This window comes from Pelmatolapia mariae, linkage group LG2, assembly GCF_036321145.2.
Source record: "Pelmatolapia mariae isolate MD_Pm_ZW linkage group LG2, Pm_UMD_F_2, whole genome shotgun sequence".
Taxonomy (NCBI): Eukaryota; Metazoa; Chordata; class Actinopteri; order Cichliformes; family Cichlidae; genus Pelmatolapia; species Pelmatolapia mariae.
In genome coordinates, this window is record NC_086228.1 from 337,501 (window position 1) to 356,526 (window position 19,026).

The 19,026-nt window shown below is 47.6% G+C and overlaps 1 protein-coding gene across 2 annotated transcripts in view; it reads left to right on the plus strand.

Moving 5' to 3' along the window:
• dnm1b (dynamin 1b) overlaps positions 1–18,825 on the plus strand; it is a 24,879-nt gene extending 6,054 nt beyond the window's left edge. The window contains exons 2-24 of one of the 2 annotated variants that reach the window (XM_063489190.1): positions 2,948–3,021; positions 3,097–3,246; positions 3,332–3,535; positions 3,622–3,720; positions 3,900–4,060; positions 4,946–5,088; positions 7,378–7,513; positions 7,626–7,693; positions 8,773–8,911; positions 9,006–9,092; positions 9,369–9,439; positions 9,585–9,636; positions 9,755–9,766; positions 10,131–10,244; positions 10,703–10,812; positions 11,327–11,438; positions 11,553–11,564; positions 11,648–11,815; positions 11,894–11,980; positions 12,071–12,225; positions 12,302–12,472; positions 15,556–15,591; positions 15,768–18,825. In XM_063489190.1, the coding sequence (XP_063345260.1) occupies positions 2,948–3,021; positions 3,097–3,246; positions 3,332–3,535; positions 3,622–3,720; positions 3,900–4,060; positions 4,946–5,088; positions 7,378–7,513; positions 7,626–7,693; positions 8,773–8,911; positions 9,006–9,092; positions 9,369–9,439; positions 9,585–9,636; positions 9,755–9,766; positions 10,131–10,244; positions 10,703–10,812; positions 11,327–11,438; positions 11,553–11,564; positions 11,648–11,815; positions 11,894–11,980; positions 12,071–12,225; positions 12,302–12,472; positions 15,556–15,577 (2,347 nt within the window). In that variant the 3' untranslated portion in view covers positions 15,578–15,591; positions 15,768–18,825. The remainder of the gene's footprint in view (positions 1–2,947; positions 3,022–3,096; positions 3,247–3,331; positions 3,536–3,621; positions 3,721–3,899; positions 4,061–4,945; positions 5,089–7,377; positions 7,514–7,625; positions 7,694–8,772; positions 8,912–9,005; positions 9,093–9,368; positions 9,440–9,584; positions 9,637–9,754; positions 9,767–10,130; positions 10,245–10,702; positions 10,813–11,326; positions 11,439–11,552; positions 11,565–11,647; positions 11,816–11,893; positions 11,981–12,070; positions 12,226–12,301; positions 12,473–15,555; positions 15,592–15,767) is intronic. The other variant, XM_063489181.1, reaches the window with a different exon arrangement.
• The last annotated feature ends 201 nt before the right edge of the window (positions 18,826–19,026 follow it).

A 19,026-nucleotide genomic window follows, 5' to 3' on the forward strand; every position in this document is an offset into this window, starting at 1 on the left:
AATTAAGACCAGGTAAGTAATGTTTTTCCAGATGTATTTTTAACTCCGTTACACTCACCCCCACTGAATTTTATCAAATTTGAGCCTCAGGTACCAAAGGCACCCACACTGGTACACACCAACCAAACAGAGGTCAAAAATCACAAACACCAACTAAACCTATCGCTAAGGATGAAGTGGGATTGGAGCAGCGCTAAACTCCCAACCCAGCAACTGGCAGCAGAGTGCCCGAAATACACCCTACCAATAACCCCTTACAAGGTGTGTACCACGGCTCAACAGTTCAATTCAATTCAATTTTATTTATATAGCGCCAAATCACAACAAAAGTCGCCTCAAGGCGCTTCATAGGTACAGAGAAAAACCCAACAATCATATGACCCCCTATGAGCAGCACTTTGGCGACAGTGGGAAGGAAAAACTCCCTTTTAACAGGAAGAAACCTCCAGCAGAACCAGGCTCAGGGAGGGGCGGGGCCATCTGCTGTGATTGGTTGGGGTGAGAGAAGGAACGGGAAAAAAACAACAAAAATGCAGAGTACATAACAGCAAGTACAAATCCCATCATTGAGGTAGACATATAAACAAAACATTTAGTCAGAGAAGGCTGGAATCCAAGACTTAGAAACTGACTTCACATCAAACCTGTCGCGAACCACGACTTGATTTGACATAGTCTGGATCAGTCTATTCACCGGTTTGACAAGTCGCCCAAGTCTGGTTCTGATCTGGGAAGCATCCCCGGTTTGACCATAGTCAACCTTTGGGGACTGAGCAGCAATGGCAGGAGCAACTATATCCACCGCTACCTCAGGTGTAGTAGAGCATACTTGTACACCCTCCCCACAGCTCGTAGCAATATTGACCTCTTGGGACGCCGTGCTAGAACCAGCTTGGTCAAAGTCCACTCCAACAGACAAACCCGATGCGGCTGGCAGGACTGAATCCACGCTTGAAACATCAGTAACATCTCCCTGAGACCGGCTGGAATCCGTCAACTGCGACACCCATGTAATTGTCCTCTCTCCAGGGTCCAAAGGTTCAGAGACAACCTCCAGGTCAGCTGTCCCATCCATGGCATCGGGTGAGCAGTCACCATGAGCACCAACACAGCTCACAGCAGGGGCATTCAAATCTCCCTCCCCATACGCAGCCCACACCAGAGACTCTGAGGAGCTCACTTATCAATTGACTCTCAAAATTAGCACCCTGGTCGCTGTGTATCCTTTCTGGAAAGCCGAACACACAGAAGTACCTGTCCCAGAGAAGCCTTGCAACCTGTTTAGCCGACTGGTCCTTGCATGAGAAGGCCTGCGCCCATCCAGTGAAGTGGTCTGTGATGACCAAGACGTCGACGGACTTGTTGTGTGAAGCCTCAGCCGACCAAAAGTCGATGCAGACCAACTCCAACAGTCTGGATGAGGACACGCTGACCAAAGGAGCACGCCCCTCTGGTTCGATGGTCTTACTGACTACGCAGCGCTGGCATCCCCGTACATGACCTCTCACGTCACGCCCAAGATTCAACCAGAAAAATCTCTTTCTAGCCAGGTCTAAACTCCTGAACTGGCCCTGGTGACCGGCATCATCATGGATCCCTCTGAGGACCTCGGCGTTCAACAAGTCAGGAACCACGAACTGCAGTCGTCTGTTACCTGATATCTGGTCTCTGGAGACTCTGTACAACACACCGTTGTTGAGGGCCAGCTTCTCCCAGTGGCTCAGGTATCTTTTAACAAGGACCGGGTCCCCTACCCGCTCTCTCCTCGAGGGTCTCCTGTGTCTCTCAACGTAGAAGACGACGTGGGAAAGCACATATTCAGGTGTATTCTATTGAATCTATTGTAAAAAAAACAAAACAAAACAAAAGAAAACATAAACTTTCTGTTATTTCATTCCCCGGGGGAGTCTTTACAGTTAACAAACATCGAGCCCCTGGGCTGTATGTTTGACACCCCTGATATAGTGAGTGAAGAAGAAACACCCAGTGCATCATGGGAATCCCCCAGCAGCCTACACCTGGCAGCATAACTAAGGGAGGATTCAGGGTCACCTGGTCCAAAAAGGAAAGTTTGAATCTTAAAAGCAGAGCTAGTGTCTGTCAGCAGCCAAGGTGCAAAATAAGAGAGGGCTAAAAAAGACCCAGTCAGAGGAGCTCAGATCATAGCAGCTGTTTGAAGATATTCAGAGTTCATATTTAAACTGAAGCAGTCCAGTGATGTGTGCAATGAGTTTGATGGGACATGTGAAGAGTCTGACAGAGGAGGCAGCGTGCACATCAATATCACTATAATCAAGGTTAAGAATATAACCTGTGCACGTTTTTACTAACTGCTGACTGGTAAACTAAAACGTTTCATAATAAACTCAAATCTAAAGTTTTCACTCAGTGCTCCGTCTGAACTTTGTCGTCCAACCGAACACTCAAATATTTTTAGGATTACACTCTTTCAACATAATCTCCCAGTTTATAAAAACCAATCTGTGAGTGTTTTCTGGAAAACAGGATGAATTTGGTTTTATTAGCATTAATAACTAACTTTAAGCTGCACAATAAAGTCTGCAGCCACTGCAATGCAGTTTAAAGCACCAGGATGATTCAGAGTCGAGCAAGTCGGCCTGCGGTACAGCGTCATCTGCAGAAAGGTGCATTTTAGCTGCAGATTTATTATTAATACAAATATCAAATAAATCAGCGACGTTGTTGGGCTCAGCCTGCCCTGGTCCTGGTTTAAGGCCAGAACAAGTGTGAATAACAAGACCTCTGAAAAAGCACTTTGGAGCACTTTGGAGCACCAAGCACCACCAAAGACACAGCTCAGCCTGTCCTTTGCTAAGTTGATCAGACAGCCAGAGGCTTACAGACATTGTTCAGAATCTAATGACCAATAAAGTTATGTACAGTCGTGTCCTCTGTTACTAGCTCGTATCTTTGTTCCTCCTCTCAGGGACTTCCTCCCTCGTGGATCCGGCATCGTCACTCGGCGTCCCCTCGTGCTGCAGCTCATCAACTGTCCCACAGGTGAGACTCACAGTGCAGAGACACGCGGTTCGTCCGTGCGGTGTCTGATCTGATCGTGTGATGTATATTGATCAGAGTATGCCGAGTTCCTGCAATGCAAAGGGAAGAAGTTCACGGACTTTGATGAAGTTCGTCAGGAGATTGAAGCTGAAACGGATCGAGTGACGGGGCAGAACAAAGGCATCAGTCCAGTCCCCATCAACCTCAGAGTCTACTCCCCCAATGGTAACACACACACACACACACACACACACGCACACACACACACACACACACCTGTCCTGGTCCTGACTCTGCTGTCTGTCCTCAGTCCTGAACCTGACTCTGGTGGATCTACCTGGGATGACGAAGGTCGCAGTGGGCGACCAGCCACCCGACATCGAGCACCAGATCAGAGACATGATCATGCAGTTCGTTACTAAGGAAAACTGCCTCCTATTGGCTGTTTCCCCAGCCAACTCTGACCTTGCTAACTCTGACGCCCTGAAGATCGCTAAGGAGGTTGACCCACAAGGTAAGGCTCCTGACAGCTCCACCTGCATCTTTCAACTGTACTGTCCTTTCCTGAACGAAATAAAGTGTTTCGGTGATGTCGCGCAGGTCTGAGGACCATCGGGGTCATCACCAAACTGGATCTGATGGATGAAGGGACCGACGCCAGAGACATCCTGGAGAACAAACTGCTGCCGCTACGAAGAGGTACAGATGCATGACATTACACCAAACCCTCTCATTGGTTGGTGGTCAGCTGTCTGCTCAGTCAGATTTGAAGTCACCTCAAACAGTTTCATTTCAAATGTCACTCAATGTGGAGGTGAAGAGACAGAACAGGCTCCAGCTGAGCAGACAGAGACAATACGAGACTTTCACTGTGTCAGGTTACATCGGGGTCGTGAATCGCAGTCAGAAAGACATTGACGGGAAGAAAGACATCACCGCAGCTCTGCAGGCCGAGAGGAAGTTCTTCCTATCTCACCCATCTTACCGTCACCTGGCGGACCGCATGGGCACCGCCTATCTGCAGAAGATTCTCAACCAGGTAAATGCACAAGATCTCTCCCAAGTCTTTCTGACAGCAAGGATTTCAAATCTGTCTTTCCACAGGGCTGGGCAGTGAGTTCTGTTAGCTTAGCACAAACACTGGCACAGACGGAAGCTGCTAGCTAAAGGTCCTCACTGTATAAATACTCTTTGAATTTCCCCAGAACATTTCCAGAACACTGTCTGATTTTTGAGGAAGTTATGAGGAGCAGGATTCTGGATTTCACAGGGAGCCAATGAAGGGACGGCAATACAGGAGAAATCTGCTCTCTCTTTCGAGTCCCTGTCAGGACTCTTGCTGCAGCATTTTGGATTAACTGCAAATGGAAGAAAGCAGTCTTACATATTTGTTTAATATGTGCGTTGAAGGACATGTCCTGGTCAAAAATGACTCCAAGGTTCCTCACAGTGTTACTGGAGGCCAAGGTAATGCCATCCAGAGTAAGAATCTGCTTAGATACCATATTTCTAAGATTTTCAGGGCCGAGTACAATAACCTCAGTTTGATCTGAATTAAGAAGCAGAAAGTTAGCGGCCATCCAGGTCTTTATGTCTTTAAGACATTCCTGCAGTTTAACTCATTGGTGTGTGTTATCTGGCTTCATGGACAGATAGAGCTGGGTGGCATCAGCATAGCAGTGTAAATGTATGCTATGTCTTCTAATGATGCTGCCTAAGGGAAGCATGTATAATGTAAACAGAATTGGTCCTAGCACTGAACCCTGTGGAACTCCATAATTGACCTCAGTGGGTGAAGAGGACTCTCCATTTACATGTACAAACTGGAGTCTATTAGATAGATATGATACAAACCACTGCCTTTAATTCCACCTATGTTCTAATGTCAGTGATAAATAACAGAGCACCTCTCTGCTACCTCCAGCAACTGACCAATCACATCCGGGACACGTTGCCGGCGTTGCGCAGTAAACTGCAGAGTCAGCTGCTTTCCATCGAGAAGGAGGTGGAGGAGTACAAGAACTTCAGACCGGATGACCCGAGCCGCAAGACCAAGGCCCTGCTGCAGTAAGGACCAGCACAGATATTCACCTACGGCTCTCTTTAACACGCAGTTACAACGATTCAACGTGTCAAGATTCAACATGCATCAAACAAGTGTAGAGAAGATAAGATAAGATAAGATGACCTTTATTAGAAAACGCATAGCTTGGCATGAATGATTTCACAGCATATGTTTAAGGACTTTAAAGAGCAAGTCTGAATTTACTTTGGACACACAGGGTCTACAGTATACTTACAGACTCAAGTATACACATACACACTAATATTTGGTTGTCTCTTAGCAAGTTGCTCATCAAGCAGACACTTTTGGTATCAACAGGCTTTGATTCCAGATGATATTTGACATCTCTTCTTGGTAGAGTTCATTTAAACTTGGTTCCTGTACAGAGCCGGCTTTTAAGGTCTCACATTTTCAACAGGGTTGAAGTCAGTTAATGTTAGCCTGCTTTATCCATTCCAGATCTAGTGTTAATGTGTGTTTGTCCTTCTCCCCAACTGTGTCCACGTTTCAACCCTGTAGTTACTGATTGAAGGTTACTCCATTACTTGAACAACTTTTTATAATGTACCACTGGCACCAACAACTTTGTGTAATGTACCACTGAGACCAACAACTTTGTGTAATGTACCACTGGCACCAAACAGCCCAGAGCACGATGCTGCCTCCACTGTGCGTGCTTGCTGCTACAGTGCTCCTGCGTTTGAAAGCCTCAGCTTTACATCTTGGACCGATTTTAGACCCTGAGTGACCCCAAGTGCACCAAACACATCCTTTTTATCACTAACGAGACTTTAACAGGCCTCGTCATGTAAAAAGATATCGCAGAACATCTGAGGAGCTTGGAAAGAAAGTTTCTTCGAGAAGCTTCTCCAGTTCCAGACCAAAGGGTGGAGAGTCGAGGATTTTAGCCCTATGGGAGTGTCCCTTAATGAGATCGTTGACAAAATATTGACCACGGTGCCTCATCACATGAGCCAAGGTGTGAAAACAGGTGTGGGTCATTATCAGCAGAGGCTCCAGGTGAACCCACTGTGAAACCTACCCCGCCCTATCATGTGACTCACTGAGGGCAGATGACCCAGGATGTGAGTGGGTGTGTGAAGGATCTCAAAACTGGATTATAGATGGCAGTTGGTGTCGTAAGCCCCACCCTCTGTTCAAGGATGGTCGTTCACAGTGGAGTAAATCTGTGTCCACTGTGAACGACCATCTTTGAACATGCGATGAGGCACATGATCAATACTGGGTCAACGACCCTCTTGGGGACACTCCCATTAGGACTTAAATCTGGGACTCACCATCATCAGAATCAGAATCAGAATCAGAATCGTGTTTATTGGCCAAGTATATGTGCAGACAAATACAAGGAATTTGGTTCCGGTAGATGGTGGCTCTCAAGCACAGCAATGTAAAAACACACACACACACACACACACACACACACACACACACACCTATATGTACATTACGCATGCATACACATACATACACAAAGCTGTGTGAACCAACTATAAATAACTAAACTTATGTACATAAAATACAGAAATGAAATGAGGTGGAATGAATACTACAGAATGTACATAAGGTGCAGTTGCAGTCTGGCAGTGGGAAGCAGTGTGACAGGTCAACTGTTTAGGAGGGAGATGGCGAGGGGAAAGAAAGTGTTCCTGTGTCGGGTGGTCTTGGTTTGCAGGCTTCTGTACCGTCTGCCAGAGGGCAGCAGGTCAAAAAGTCTGTGTCCAGGGTGTGAGGGGTCTGTGACGATTTTCCCTGCCCGTTTCCTGGTTCTTGAGAGGTACAGATCCTGGATGGAGGGCAGGGGGGCACCGATGATCCTTTCTGCTGCCCGTACAGTCCGCTGCAGTCTGCTCCTGTCCTGTTTAGTGGCTGCACCATACCAGACTGTGATGGAGGAGCACAGGACAGACTCAATGACTGCAGTGTAGAACTGGATCAGCAGCTCATTAGATCATTAGATTTATGAGACACTATATATGTAGAAGTCATGCTCTGCAGTGAGTCCACCCTGGAAAAGGAAGAGTTCGAAGAACTCGTTAGAAACGCCCAAAACGACATTCCTGCCTGTGACGAGCGGAAATTTCTGACCACAGTTGTATGAAGGGAGCTGAAGGAGGGGCTGTGTGGTAAGCTAGAGAGGGCCAAGGGTCGAGGTGACAGTCGAGTCATCAGCAGACAGTAAAAGTGTGATTTCAGGTGAAGGGAGCACGACTGGATGAGCCTACAGGTGTGAGATTTAAGTGGGTATAACCAGCGCTGTACGTTCACGGCAGGATGGTGCAGCAGTTCGCGGTGGACTTTGAGAAGCGGATCGAAGGGTCCGGGGATCAGGTGGACACCTACGAGCTGTCGGGAGGGGCGAAGATCAACCGCATCTTCCACGAACGCTTCCCCTTCGAACTGGTCAAGGTAACCGTTTCGCTCAGGTGACATCATCGCACCGTGTGCGACATCATGCCGGTTCAGTGTGTAGCAGGACTTCCTGTGGCAGGCGAGTGATGTCATAAATGTGTTTGTGCAGCTGGAGAGTGACGAGAAGACTCTTCGTAAGGAGATCAGCTACGCCATCAAGAACATCCACGGGATCAGGTGGGTTTGTTTTTAAAGTCATGCCTGATTGTAATATCAAACGTCGTTAAAAAAAACCCTGTGTCTATTCTAACTGTCTGCAGCCTGCCTGCAGTACCTCCACTGTACAGCAGGGGGTGCAGTGCGCCTGCTACCTGTTCATTTATTTGGGTTTGAACATTTTCTCTCTGCATGTTCTTCCTGTTTATGGATCCAGATGTATTCATGGATTATTAGTTTGTCATCTTTGAGGGCGCTGCCACTCAAAGATGTTTTCATCCGCTGAATAATCGACATTAGAGTGCGAGTTTCATCCATAAACATCTGCCAATGTTATCCTGGGAAAGTGTGTGTGTGTGTGTGTGAGAGACGCTGTTAGAGAGAAACAGTTACACTAACTGTGCTCAGACAGCAGACGTGCGTCCCTGCAGCTTACTGTAACAAGTGCTGCATAGCTTTGATCTTTTTTCTATTCAATTCAATTTTATTTACACAGCGCCAAATCACAACAACAGTCGCCTCAAGGTGCTTTATATTGTACAGTAGATCCTACAATAATACATACAGAGAAAAACCCAACAATCATATGACCCCCTATGAGCAAGCACTTTGGCAACAGTGGGAAGGAAAAACTCCCTTTTAACAGGAAGAAACCTCCAGCAGAACCAGGCTCAGGGAGGGGCGGGGCCATCTGCTGTGATTGGTTGGGGTGAGAGAAGGAAGACAGGATAAAGACATGCTGTGGAAGAGAGACAGAGATTAATAACAGTGTGTGTCGCTGCGCTCGCAGAATTTAACCTGTGACGCTCGTCGTTGACATGCGTGCCTGCTATCCATCAGACTTCATGTTTCCTGTTTGTGTGAATAGAATAATCCTTTAATTGTCCCACAAGGGGGAAATTTGGTTGTATCAGCAGCAAAAACACACAAACAGAACAGAAACAGAAACACAATTTTTACATATTTACATCTTGGACAATAGTTACAGTTATTAAAATTAGAGTACAGATAAGTGGCAAACCCAGGTTGTATTGTGAAATGGAAAACTGAATACAGGGGTGAGTGTGAATGCGCTCACCTGTGCGCTCACCTGTGCTCAGGACGGGTCTGTTCACCCCTGACATGGCGTTCGAGACGATCGTGAAGCGTCTGATCGCTCAGCTCAAAGAGCCGTGTCAGAAATGTGTCGACATGGTGATCAGCGAGCTCGTCAACACCGTCAGGCAGTGCACGCAGAAGGTACTACACGTACTACGAGTACTATCATCGCACAGTACTAAGCGGTAATACACAGTACTGACTACAGTGACCTTTGACCTCCTCCTGCCTGCAGCTGGCTCAGTATCCGATGCTCAGAGAGGAGATGGAGAGGATCGTCACTCAGCACATCAGAGACCGAGAGAGCCGCTCCAAAGAGCAGGTTGGTCACATGACACCGTCGCCATCTTGGTGTGATCCTGACCATCGCAGTTCAGGCCCTGGGGAGTCGTGGCCTGTCCCAGCTGTCATTGGGTGAGAGGCGGGGCCTGTCCCAGCTGTCATTGGGTGAGAGGCGGGGCTCACCTTAGCAGGTGGGCAGGCTGTGACAGGGCCGTCCTCTTCACCGCCACCAAGTCATAGAAGATTTGCAGGATGCGTGCACATCACCTGTGTCACATGGCACTGATGGCGGGTACCTGTCCGTCTCCCTCCTCAGGTGATGCTGCTGATCGACATCGAGCTGGCCTACATGAACACAAACCACGAGGACTTCATCGGCTTCGCAAAGTAAGACCCTTAAACCAACTTCCTGTCACCTGTATTCCTGACACACAGGTACATGTGTCCCAGGTACAGGTGTGTCAGCTGTCTGATACACACTACCTGAGCTGCGTGAACACTCACCTGGGGTGTGTGTGTGTGTGTGTGTCAGCGCTCAGCAGAAAAGCAGTCAGATGAACAAGAAGAAGGCAGCAGGAAACCAGGTGAGTGTGTGCAGGTATCCTGGGAAAGGAGGAGCAACACGATGAAGTGTGGGAGGACCCCATCTTTAACCTCTTTTTCTTCCTCTGTCTCTATCGCCTCTGTTGCCACGGCAACCAGGATGAGATCATGGTGAGTGTGTGTGTTCTTGTGTAGCTCGTGTAATGGGGAGGGTGAGGGTGCACCTTTGTTGGCGCTGGTTTACTGGAAACACGAAGCAGGCGTTAACCTGATGTCACTGACCTGTGATATGCAGGTTTAAAGCGACCTTTGACCTTTGATCTGGATTTGAATTTTGATTAAAAGTAAAGAGCTACGTCCCTTCTCCTGAGGTGGTTCGTGATGTTGGTCCAGCTGTTATTTGATCTTTACCTGATACCAAACGCCCAGGTTTCTGCGGTGACTGCAGCCCAGATGTTTTCACGTTTTAGCTAACAAGCAGTCTGCGATCAGTGACATCATCAGCAGTCACATGTTTTACTGATGCCGTGCGCAGGTGATCCGTAAAGGCTGGCTCACCATCAACAACATCGGCATCATGAAGGGCGGAGCCAAAGAGTACTGGTTCGTCCTGACTGCTGAGACGCTGTCCTGGTACAAAGATGATGAGGTAACACACACTGGCACAGAAACCTGCACAAACGCACACGCATGTTCACACCTGCACCTGTGCAGGGCTGTGTAGCAGAGCATGATGTTTTTATGTACCAGCTGGTTTTGTTTGTGTGCAGAGCTTTGCCGGTGAGCCGTGCCATTACACATGAGCCGTGCTTTCAAAACTGTCACAATCTGCAGTACAAACCCCGGCTGGACGAGTCATTTAAACACATCTAATTACACCTCACAGTCTGCAGGAGGAAACCGTAACAAACACACACATGTAAACACGTTGTTGCTCATTTCCATCAGCAGTTTTTTTGATACCAAAGGAAGGTGTCACATGGATCCAGCACAAACATTTTATTTCTATTTAAAGTTAAATCCAGTTAAATAAAGGTTTACTGAGAGGGCAGAAGCCCAAAAGGCTTTATGCTATTTATCTCACTGCTTTCATTGCGCCTCCTACAGGAGAAAGAGAAGAAGTACATGCTGCCTGTAGACAACCTGAAACTGAAGGACATTGAGAAGAGCTTCATGTCCAGCAAACACATCTTCGCCCTGTTCAACACTGAGCACAGGTCAGTGTGATCAGCCATGTCCACACACTGAGAGGTGCTCCAGATTCTCTCCGGTCCAATAAAACGATGAGTGTCCAGTAGATGTCTTTCAGAAAGACATCTACTGTGTCCAGCTCCTACGGTAACGTTTAACAAAGAGTTAGTTTCCATCTGAGTGTGATGTGCTGTGATCGAACCGAGAACGGAAGCGAACGGTTAAAAATCTGAAGGTCAGCGAAGATGGAAACTAAACGCTGCGACGTTTGGACACACAGTGATGTGCCAGCTGCAGCGGCTCGAAACACGTCAGCACAGATATTTCAGGTGAAGGATGTTAAACTGTTCTCAGTCAAAGTTTAGGCTCTCTGATGGAGCAAACAAACGCCGTCTCGTGACAGGATGTAGACATGGAAAATGGAGACGTGTTTTTCAGCAGCAGATGAGATGTGTGTGTGTGTCGTTCGACTGTGCGCCCTGGTTCTGATGATGATCCTGTGATTTATGTCTGATCATCATTGAAACTGTGATGATGTAGGAACGTGTACAAGGACTACCGTCAGCTGGAGCTGGCCAGCGAGTCTCAGGAAGAGGTCGACGGCTGGAAGGCGTCCTTCCTACGTGCTGGAGTGTACCCTGAACGCAGCGTGGTACGCCCCAATTTTTACTGTGTTATAACAATATTATTACTGATGTTATTACCTATTACTGCAGTACAATTACATGTAAATACTTTATTCTGCCCTCTCCACACCCTCCATCAGGATAAAGAGAAGGTGAGTCTCCCATGTCTCCCACCTCTTCAGGTGGAGGTGGTGTTTGTGTGTGTGTGTGTGTGTTTAACGGTCAGCGTGTGCAGGTGGAGGCCGAGGAGTCGAGTGGCAACGGGCAGATCCACAGTCTGGACCCTCAGCTGGAGCGGCAGGTGGAGATCGTCAGGAACCTGGTGGACTCGTACCTTGCCATCATCCACCGTACCATCAGGGACCTGATCCCCAAGACCATCATGCATCTGATGGTCAACAATGTACGACACACACACATACACACAAGGCCATACAGGAAGTCATGTTGTGAGTCACATGACCTCCTCTCTGCTCCTCAGACGAAGGACTTCATCCACGCTGACCTGCTGGCTCAGCTGTACTCTTGTGGAGACCAGAACACCCTGATGGAGGAGTCCCAGGAACAGGTGAGGCAGCAGGCGGACAGGTGGAGGTGGGAGGGGCTCGGGTTTTAAGCCAATCAGACTCAGACTCTGCTTCTTCCTGCTCTCGTCCAGGCTCAGCACCGCGATGAGATGCTCAGGATGTACCACGCGCTGCGCGAGGGCCTCAGCATCATCGGTGACATCAGCACCTCCACCATCACCACAGCGATGCCTCCGCCTGTTGACGACTCGTGGCTGCAGGTGACGGGGATGCCGTCAGGACGCAGGTATGCCGCTAACAGATGGGCCGTGCTGCGTAACAGACCGTGGGCGGCATCACTGACACTCGGCTGGTCTCTGCAGGTCCCCCATGTCCAGTCCGACCCCCCAGCGCCGGGCCCCTCCTGGCCCTCCTCGTCCAGGTGGTCGTGCCGCCCCGGGTCCCCCCTCCCGTCCGGTGGTGTCACCTGATCCTGGACCCCCACCCTCTATCCCCTCACGGCCCAACAGAGCGCCACCGCCTGGAGTTCCCAGGTAACGCCCCTCCTAATCCGTGTTTATAACAGGAAACCTGAGGTCACAGAGGTCAGGTGATCAGCAGCACGGTCACAGGCTCCTAGCGTGTGCTGAGTTCAAATGCAGTCAGGACAGGTGAGTTTCTGAGGCAGACTGTACATAAAAGATGAAAGGAGCCTGTGATGTCACACGGTCTCTCACAGTAACGTCATAGCAGCAGTGTTATTGGTCATGTCATTAAAAAAGCTCCAGCAGCACGCACACGGTCCACAGGTCCAGTTCAGGGACATGAGCTGAGCTGAAGCCCAGCAGACAGCCATTAGCTGCAGCCACCTGTTCCATCATCCACCTGTCAGTCAAAGAGGCCACGCCCCTAATAATGCAAACTTTAATCCAGGCGCGTAATAACACATCCTGCAATAAATGATCCACAGACACCAAACACGTTTGTTTCTGCCGTAAAGTTTTACATGGAAGTCTATGGGACTGACTCACTGCTGCCTCTGCTGGGCGGTGGAGGAACTGCAGGTGTTGGTTGACGGGTGTGTGTGACAGTGTAAGACGGTCTCGGCGTGCAGTGTAAAGGAGCATCACACAGATGACTGTATCCTGGAATGCTGTTTCTAAACTGTGCCATGAACATCCAGATGTTTGCAGGGATTCTCATCAGTGTGTGCAGCTGGCTTCAGCAGACAGAGCTACAGTAAAAGAGCATTACCTGTGAAAGTGTTTGAACCTGAAGCAGAGAATTTGTGTTTGTGTGTCTAACTGGACCCGGATGATGTTTTATCAAAAACTAGCTGAGAGCAACTTTCTTCTTCGTTGGTACTGTAGAACAAAAAGCAGCGATCAACAAACAACCTGCACAGACATGAAAAAGAAAGACTCTCTCTTTCTTTCCTCAGACTCTCCCTCCTCACCCTCACCTGTGTGTCTGTAAGCCCAGCATGAGGTCTGCGCACCTGCCCACTCCCACACATCCCACGGAGCCATGTCTGTCTGTCCTCCTGTCTGTGTGTGTCTGTGTGTGTGTGTGTGTGTGTGTCTGTGTGTCTGTGTGTCTGTCTGTCCTCCTGTCTGTGTGTGTCTGTGTGTGTGTGTGTGTGTCTGTGTGTCTGTGTGTCTGTCTGTCCTCCTGTCTGTCTCTGTGTGTGTGTGTGTGTGTGTGTGTGTGTGTGTGTGTGTCTGTGTCTGTGTGTCTGTCTGTCCTCCTGTCTGTCTGTGTGTGTGTGTGTTCCTGTCTATGTGTCTGTCTGTCCTCCTGTCTGTGTGTGTGTGTGTGTGTGTGTGTTCCTGTCTATGTGACTGTCTGTCCTCCTGTCTGTGTGTGTGTGTGTGTGTGTGTGTGTGTGTGTGTGTGTGTTCCTGTCTATGTGTCTGTCTGTCCTCCTGTCTGTGTGTGTGTGTGTGTTCCTGTCTATGTGACTGTCTGTCCTCCTGTCTTTCTGTTTGTCTCTTGTGTTTGTGTGATCCTGTTCTAACAGTACCTTTCAGAGGTGTTTGACAGTTTCTTATGATTTTCTATGTTTTTGCATAAATTTGATGTAAAAAATGAAAATAACAAACTAAACACATACGACAATAAGTGCCAGGACTCCACAGTCTATTCACACCTACAGGCCAGTGGACACTCTGTCAATGATGATCTGTTAGCTGTTTGACAACTACTCTTTCAAGGATGTTTGATATGAAAGGAAGGTTGGAGATTGGCCTATAATTAGCTAAGACAGCTGGGTCTAGAGATGCTTTTTAAGTAAAGGTTTAACTACAGCCAGCTTGAAGGCCTGTGGTACATAGCTGATTATTAGAGATAGGTTGATCATATTTAAGATTACTCATGAAGATTAACTATTTCTCCAGGCTAAATGGTGATCCTCTAAATTTGTGACACGCCATTTCCTCTCCAGCTTACGAGTTATCTGCTTTAGGCTACGTGTTTGAGAATTATACCACGGAGTCAGGTACTTCTGATTTGAGGCCTTAGTTTTCACAGGAGCTACAGTATCCAGAGTCGTACGTAGTGAGGAGGTAAAATTATTAACAAGATAATCGACCTCTGTTGGAGTAGCGTTCAGGTAGCTGCTCTGCTCTATGTTGGTACAGGGCATTGAAGATGATAACAGTGGGTGGATTATATTCTTAAACTTAGTTACAGCACTTTCAGAAAGACATCTACTGTGATAAAGTCTACTCTCCACTGCTGTGTAATCAATTATTGTAAATGTAAATGTTATCAGGAAATGATCAGACAGCAGAGGGTTTTCAGGAAACACTGTTAAATGTTCAGTTTCTATGCCATATGTTAAAACAAGATCTAGAGTGTGATTAAAGTGGTGGGTGGGTTCTTTTACATTTTGAGAGAAGCCAATTGAGTCTAATAACAGATTAAATGCCATGTTGAGGCTGTCATTTTTAGCATCTACATGGATGTTAAAATCACCCACAATAATTATTTTATCTGAGCTGAGCACTAAATCAGATAAAAAGTCTGAGAAATCAGAGAGAAACTCTGTGTAAGGCCCAGGTGGACGATAGATGATAACAAGTAAGACTGGTTTCTGAGTTTTACAGCTGGGGTGGACGAGGCTAAGCATCAGGCTTTCAAATGAATTAAAAGTCTGTCTGGGTCTTTGGTTAATTAATAGGCTGGTGTGAAAAATTGCTGCCACACCGCCCCCTCGGCCTGTGCTTCGAGGTTTCTGGTAGTTAGAATGACTCGGGGGTGTTGATTCATTTAAACTAACATAATCATCCTGCTGCAACAGACTGAATAATGTCCGAGCTGCCGGTGCCAGAGGGATCGTAGCGGTTCCAGCTAGTTCTGGTCCTCACTGATACCCACAGAGCATGCGTGGCTGAAATAGGACGTGTTAGCAGTCCAGTACAGGACGTGGGAGCCTCACTCATGTTGGATCAGTTTAGTGAATGAGTGATAGTCACCACTGTTTGGTTCTATGTTTGGACTTTTAGAAAATTTGATCAGATTTATGCAGAAATGTTGAAACGTACTCACAAACCTTCAGTGATTGGCAGGAAGCTCTCAGCGTCAGAGCAGGTAGCTCCACCTCCCTCATGTTGACCGTATTTGGTTATTCTTTCAGAATCTCTATCAGTGACCAGTGAGGAGTTCACCAATGGTACGTCAGATGTCTGTGTGATGTCACTGTTTCCACCCTGTGTGTTTGTCTCATCGCCCAATCAAACTGTTGCGCTCACCGTGTGATACCGCCCATTTTCCTAGCATCAGTGTGACTACCGGCTCCATCGGCCCGTGACTGACCGTCTGTCTCTCTGTCTGTCTGTCTGTCTCCAGTCGGAGGGCTCCTGCATCTCCATCCCGACCATCCAGACCAGCCTCTGACTCCGCCCTCTGACAGTCACACACACAAGCATACGAAACACGTGACCCGTGTGAAACGGCCGTTCCATCAGTGCTCCATATGTGGTTTCACAGCATGGACACTTTACTCAGATTTCCCTTTGGTCACATGGTGCACCAGACCAGCTCTGACTGGTTCAAACCTCAGACTTATTCCAGCCTGCTTAAACTGGTTCTAACTGGTTCTAATTCCAGCTTGATATTGATGTATGGGTTACTGGTACCAGCAGGATGATCAGAGCGGGTCCTGATGGTTTTTGTTTTAAACTCGGCTTCAGTGGTTCACATCAGTTCTAACTCAGCCATATTTGAATGGACTGCTTTCCAAACCTGCTCCTTGTTTGGGTCGATCTACTGGTTTCACTGGTTCCTGCCAGTTGTTCCGATATACCGGTACCAACTGGTTCTTGAGAAATCCAGCCCTGACGTAGACCTGGCTGGTTCAGATTGGTTTGAACAGACTGGTTGCCCAACATGCTGGTACCAGCTGTTTTAACCAGTTCTGGTTGGTTCCGGTATGTTTCAGCGACTGGTTTCTTTACGTCTAACAAGTTTCTGCTGGTTCCAGTCTGTTGGATCTTCTAACTGGTTTAAATGTATAAGCTGCTCACTGAACGCCCAGCTTACTGGTACCATCTGGTTCCATCAAGATCTACCGTGATTGTGAGGATCACTGCTGGTTCTAACCAGTTCTGTTTGTACTCATGTGACCTCTGACCCCTGTACCAGTTGGCCTTTCTCCTCATTTACTCTTCTCCTCTTTTGTTTTCTGTCATTTTTTTTCCCAGTCGTCCCAGTAAAGGTAGCCCCGCCCACGGAGAGAGTCCCCAGTCTTCGATTGAGGGTTAAGCTGAACAGAGTGTGTGTTTGTGTCTCACTGAAGCTGTGTTACTGTGAACCTTCCTAGTAATAAACATATTGATTATTATCAGCACTTATTCTGACTGTATAGCAGCTGATCAGCAATACATTGTGTGTAAATATGACGTTCGGTCACGCCGCAGACAGAAACACGTGACCTCAGCAGGTCTGTCAGTACTGTAGACGACTCCGGAGGAGACGAGGCGAGGAGGTCTCTGCTCTGGATGTCCCGGCTGAGATCATCTTCATGTTCACTTCCTGTTCTGATCCATGGTGCCGTTTCTTTACAGTGTAAAGTTTACAGTTTTAACTTGTGTATTTATCTATTTATTGTATTATTTATTTTACTCTGCTGGAATTCCACGTTTGTTTCTGCTGGCATCTGTCCTTCCACCTGTAGCTGCACTGAACATGTGACATGTGTGGATCACCATGCACCATCCTCTAAGCACAAACATAGGCTGAAACCAGCTGTACACAGGCCTCGTGAACGCTCATGTAACTGGCTCAGTTTGTGCATTTGTAACTGTCAAAGTTATGGAGAGTACTGAATCCAGATGTTTCCAGAGATGGGCTGTGACCTCTCAGCTGGATCCAGGGACTCCATCAGTCTGTGCTCAGACTTTATGAGCGGTTCAGCTAAGACGGTGTAACAGATGGACGTAGCTGCCGTGATGTTTCATATTTTTGAATGCCAGTATGAAGCCATGAGATGAGCTTCTCTCACCATCGCCATCTCAGTGTGTTGACACATGTGTGACGATTGAGAGGTGGAGCCAAGAGGCCCGATGAGTTTTTCTGAAATATGCAACGATCAAAATGTTTGAAATTGACTCGATCTGTTATTGGGTTCGAACTGAGACGAGCAGCAGGGACCAAAAACTCACCAGGAAGTGTTTACAGAGGTCACGGCCAGGGTGGTTTTTCAGAGACTTCTGTGGGACTAGCAAGTCTGCCGCAGCTAATGCCCCCTGGTGGCCATTACAAAGATTGCAGCTTTAAGGCGTCACGTTTCAGACCCAGAAGCTATGTCCATCTTTTATACCGTCTTTAAGGCGGGATAGTTAGCTGTGAGTTAGCTAGAATAAAGGTAGCTTAAGGTCAAATTTGATCCCTCCATAAATCAAACCCTGCTGATGCGGTTTCCGTTAAAGGTCAAATTCGGTCCGATGTCCTGAACCCTTCACATAGTAATCGGGCTGTTAGAGGTAGAGAGCTGTTATCACATATACATCAGAGAGAGAAAAGATTGAAAAGCAGCACAGTGCCCGCTGAGCTCACCCACCTTCAGCTAACCATCCCGTCTTACCTCTGATCTACATCTGTTCCACAAATGTTTGTCCAGTGTAGCTATTGCATGGACCACGAAGCTACCAGCTGGTTCCAAATGGATCGTTGTGGTTCCTCCTTCCCTTTCCTGGTTCCAGCTGGTTCTACCTCTTCATCTAACGCCAGCAGGGTTGAGATCTTTTTCGTTCTTCTTCATTTCCTCATTGGTTTACGGTGAGCTTCCTCTGATGTGAAGATCAGAGGAAGCTGTGACTGAAGCGATGAGGAGATAATGTTTGTGGAGGTGGCCCGGTTTCTCTGGAGGTTGGGTTGGTTTTGTGCTGCTCATGTGAACGAAGTGTCAAGCGATCGTGTTTCCTGTTTGGATGTACCAGCTGATCTCCTCACTGTGTTGTGTTTGCTCTTCATGTTGTGGTGATTTTGTAGAGTTAGTTAAGCTCCGAGCAGCGTTCAGCGCCGCCACCGCCGCGGGGCATTAGCTGTGCCGTGTCGTCGTTGTCTACATTAACATCTGCATGCTTGCCGTATGAGTTTATCAATCAGTAAAGTGTTGCACTTCGCTCTGCAGCGGCACACGCCACGCACCTCGGCCCCTCCCACACCTGTGCTTGTGGATAGTTACCTGTGTATGCTCTCAATATGAATCTATGTGCAGCGAATATGACAATATAGACATGTATCATATATATGTGAGCAAAAAGCTAAACTAAATATGCAGCGGCCAACACTGTAGTGTGTGTGTCTGTGTAAGAGAGAGAGAGAGTGTGTGTAGATCTGTTGTGTATTAGTGTCATGTGATCAGGGCCCAAAGAGATATGAATAAAGTTTGTGTGAATGAAGATGACTTTGACTCTTTATCACACACTCACCTCCTGAAACCATCATCAGTCACATGACCTCGTGATGAAACGTTCACAGACTGAACTCCAGGGGGTTGAGTGATGTCCTGCGTCCACCAGGACTGGGTCGTAGCTGTGACAGCCTGCAAGCAAAGGAGAACTCACGGAGACTCATTACTACAAAAGAAAACACAAAACCAAAA